This window comes from Argentina silus (genome assembly GCF_951799395.1).
Source record: "Argentina silus genome assembly, chromosome: 4".
NCBI lineage: Eukaryota > Metazoa > Chordata > Actinopteri > Argentiniformes > Argentinidae > Argentina > Argentina silus.
This window is the reverse complement of record NC_139658.1, coordinates 10928137-10931525: the sequence shown is the minus strand read 5'-3', so window position 1 is coordinate 10931525 and position 3389 is coordinate 10928137. Positions and strand designations below refer to the sequence as shown.

At 43.6% G+C, this 3389-nt stretch overlaps 1 protein-coding gene across 1 annotated transcript; it reads left to right on the top strand.

Moving 5' to 3' along the window:
- Positions 1 to 346: 346 nt before the first annotated feature.
- btg2 (B-cell translocation gene 2) lies at positions 347 to 3016 on the top strand. Its single transcript, XM_083668603.1, has 2 exons — positions 347 to 796; positions 1361 to 3016. The coding sequence occupies exons 1-2, from the start codon at positions 649 to 651 to the stop codon at positions 1729 to 1731; spliced, it is 519 nt and encodes a 172-aa protein (XP_083524729.1). The 5' UTR covers positions 347 to 648; the 3' UTR covers positions 1732 to 3016.
- The last annotated feature ends 373 nt before the right edge of the window (positions 3017 to 3389 follow it).

Here is a 3389-nt window from a genome sequence, read left to right as displayed (position 1 = left end):
CACATTCACTATTACGTCGATTTACTATGTTGACATACCCTATATAACATTTCTTCTTTGAAACTTTTACGGTAAGTGATGTATTTTTTTTTTCTTCGTCGTCACGAATACCGTAGAAAAGGGATTGGCTTCAATCTCTATATTTGGAAGTCGACGGAACCGTGTTTGCGTTTTTACACCGCAACACGCTCTCGGAATGTTTTCCACGACGTGAGCCAATCGCAACCCGGAGCGAGCACTAGGAGGACCGTCCCGTGCGTTTCATTGGTCCGAACGACCCATCAATCAAATAGGTCATTAAGTGACATCACCCTTTCTCTGTCTCCTGATAAAAGGAAGCATCAAAACTGCTTACACAGACAACTTGGGACTCAACAACAGCTCGCTACGGAGATTCTTTGGACCATATTTACGATAAAGAAATGCTATATTGATACGTTGGCTGGAGCCAACTTTTTTGCATTGACATCACACTGCTTCTGACTTTAAAGATTTCGTATTCGTTGAGGATTCGCCCCTCTTTCCCCCGAGTGAGGCCTGTTTGTTGCTAGGAAAAAACTACCTCAGTTTTGTCGAATTCTCACAGCAATCCTGTCGAAAGAAAGTAATTACGTTTCAGCGAGTGGAGAGAATATTCTTTAGGACAATATGAACCAAGGATACTCGGCTAGAGCTGAAATGGCCCCCGAAGTAACGGCCGCAGCGACTTTTGTGTCCAGGCTTTTGAGAACAAGGGGCTTCCTCAGCGAACACCAACTCCAGGTTTTCAGAGATTGTTTGCAGCAGTCACTATCAGGTAAATTGTTAACTATGTAGATACGTTAATTTTAGCTAGGAAAACAAACTAAACCCAACAGATGTTTGTGGAGAAAGCCAAGACTTCTCGCTTGTTAACTTAAGTTAGCATCTAGCTAACTAGCCATTTGCCTTTGTTTGATCAACTGACGAGCCAGTTCCGACTAGCTAACCAGTTACCTGGCTAGCTAAAAGGTTGGCCTCCCGCCAACCTCATTTGGTATTTGTTAATGTATTTAAGTCAAATAGAAGTAAGGTACACGTGGGGAAAACCCAGGTAATATTTACCTTTTAATAAAACGGGTAATTTGTTGTGCCTATCGAGCAGCTTGCTAACTAACGTTAGCGCCAAAGCTAGGCTAATGTGTCTCGAGACAGCTTTCCTTTAGTAGGCCCAAACTCGGGATTAGCGATTATCAGTATCCAGTTGGCTCTCTGACCCTTCATTTGGTTAGATAATGGTTATGATCTGACGTAAAATATGGAAGTTTCATTACGGTAAGTTGTGTGTCTGGTTTTATACAGTTCGAAGCAACAAGTTGACCAAACCTCTGTTTCTCCACAGAGCGCTACCAGGACCACTGGTTCCCCGACCGACCACAGAAGGGTTCCGGCTTCCGTTGCATCCGGATTAATCATGAAATGGACCCAATCATCGGCAGAGCCGCTTGTCGTATCGGACTTACCAGCGAGGAGCTCTTCGGGCTCTTGCCCCGTGAGCTGACGCTGTGGGTAGACCCCTACGAGGTCTCCTATCGCATCGGGGAGGATGGTTCCATCTGCGTCTTGTACGAGGCTGAGGCCCCCGCGGCCCCCAGCTCCACCGTGTCGCCCGCAGCCTCCCCATTCGAACCTTCGCTGAACTGCAAGAATCGTTTTCTGATGGGTGGTCGCACCAGCCCCCCGAAAAACTACCTGATGACTGTGTCGAGCTAGTGCGGGAGACAAGCTAACTCGACCGGGATGGGGCACTACAGCGACTCGCCATGCCTGGTTCTGTGAAGTCCGTCGACCACCACAGTGATTCTGCTTTGTTTTATTTTTTAACAATTCCCCCTCTTTTCTATTAAATTAACTTCCCATTACTTATTTAGGTGAGTAATCAAAAAGCACTGGTATTTGTTATAGACCATTGTTTCTGTTGGGTTTTTGAACATTGTTTGACTACCAGCCCATAAGGCTTTCTTTGCACTGCTGGGACTCTTAAGTATGGAGTGCGTGTCTGTCCTGTGATTCTTGCACACTAACCTCAAAGCCTGGGCTGTATTGAAGTGTAAACAAACCGACTCTGGGATTCTGTCAGATTCTCCTGGTGCAATAGTTAATATTTCTCACACCACTTTCTCACGAATGTAAACTTAAAAGCAATCATAACTGGAGAGTATTTGTTCAGGTACCTACATTTCCAAGATGATCGTTGTTGCTTTTTTTCTTTTTTTTAAATGATGTTTCTGTGTAATCCAATGCACTGCTGGTTTGTAATGGGACCACTCAGCCTACCTGTGCCGTCAAATCAAAGACTAAAAGACTAAATGTCTGACATCCCAGTTTAAGATGCCTCTCACAGGTTGTACTGCCTTAAAGCAACAACAATGTGTATCCAACCCCCTTTTTTATGTTGACTATTACCGCCAAACGCTTTCTTTCTTTTAGATCCTTTCGTGCAATAGTCAAGAGTATTCAGAAAACTGAAGTTTGGCTAAATCTCTTGACATGTAGTGAACCTAATTCACACCTCTCGGATCCCAATAGAGAAACTTAAATGTGTTACTAAAATAGCTTTACTGTCAACATGTTAAAAAAAAAAAAAAAAACGGGGTTAGGGTTGGAAATATTGATCACTTCAGTGAATGTTTCTATGAGAGTCCCATCACTTTGACAAAAAGGGGTATCTGTATTGTTTTCTCCCCCCCCCCCCCCCCCCCCAAGGTTCTCTGCCTTTCTGAATAAGCTGTGAGGTGGTTGGTTGGCGTCATGTTAACACCTGTCACTGCCAGCGTATGTACGATGCTCTGTCCTTATGTAGCATCCTCTCCTTACCCAAAGCTGTTGAGCAGCTCAGTTGTTTACTGTTTTAGACAGGGAAAAAGATGTAGAGTTTGTAAGCTATTTGAAGCACAGTATGCATTTAATGTACATTTTTTTTAATGAATTTGTGCATATATAGATACTTTGTACAGTTTTGTCACAATTTTATTACAATAAACCTTTATGAAATGAAGATGTGCCTTCTTGGTTGTGGTCAGTTCTTTCCGTGTTGGATGTGTGCCTCGAATCAACAATGCCTTGCTCTAGATTCTGGAGCTTTTGTTCCTGTATGAAGTAATCCCTTTGGCCACAGACAGGTCACACTGGCTTTATTGAAACCACATGTTTATATTGAGGACTCATGTCTTCAGCAGTGGCCTAAAGGCACTGAGACCACACTTTAGTGCAGGGTCGTTCAACTGGGTGTGGGTCCCAAGCCCATCAATTTAGTAAAACACTGAACTAAAACTAAATTGCTCATTCATTAGTAGTTTACTCCATGCATCCCCCTTTCTCTCTCTCTCATGACTAGACTTGTCTGAGCCTCTGAGCTGGTTTGGCTTATC

Coding starts and splice junctions, on each gene's coding strand:
- btg2 (XM_083668603.1), top strand. CDS start 649: ATGAACCAAGGATACTCGGCTAGAGCTGAAATGGCCCCCGAAGTAACG. Junction 797..1,360: donor TTTGCAGCAGTCACTATCAG/GTAAATTGTTAA, acceptor GTTTCTCCACAG/AGCGCTACCAGGACCACTGG.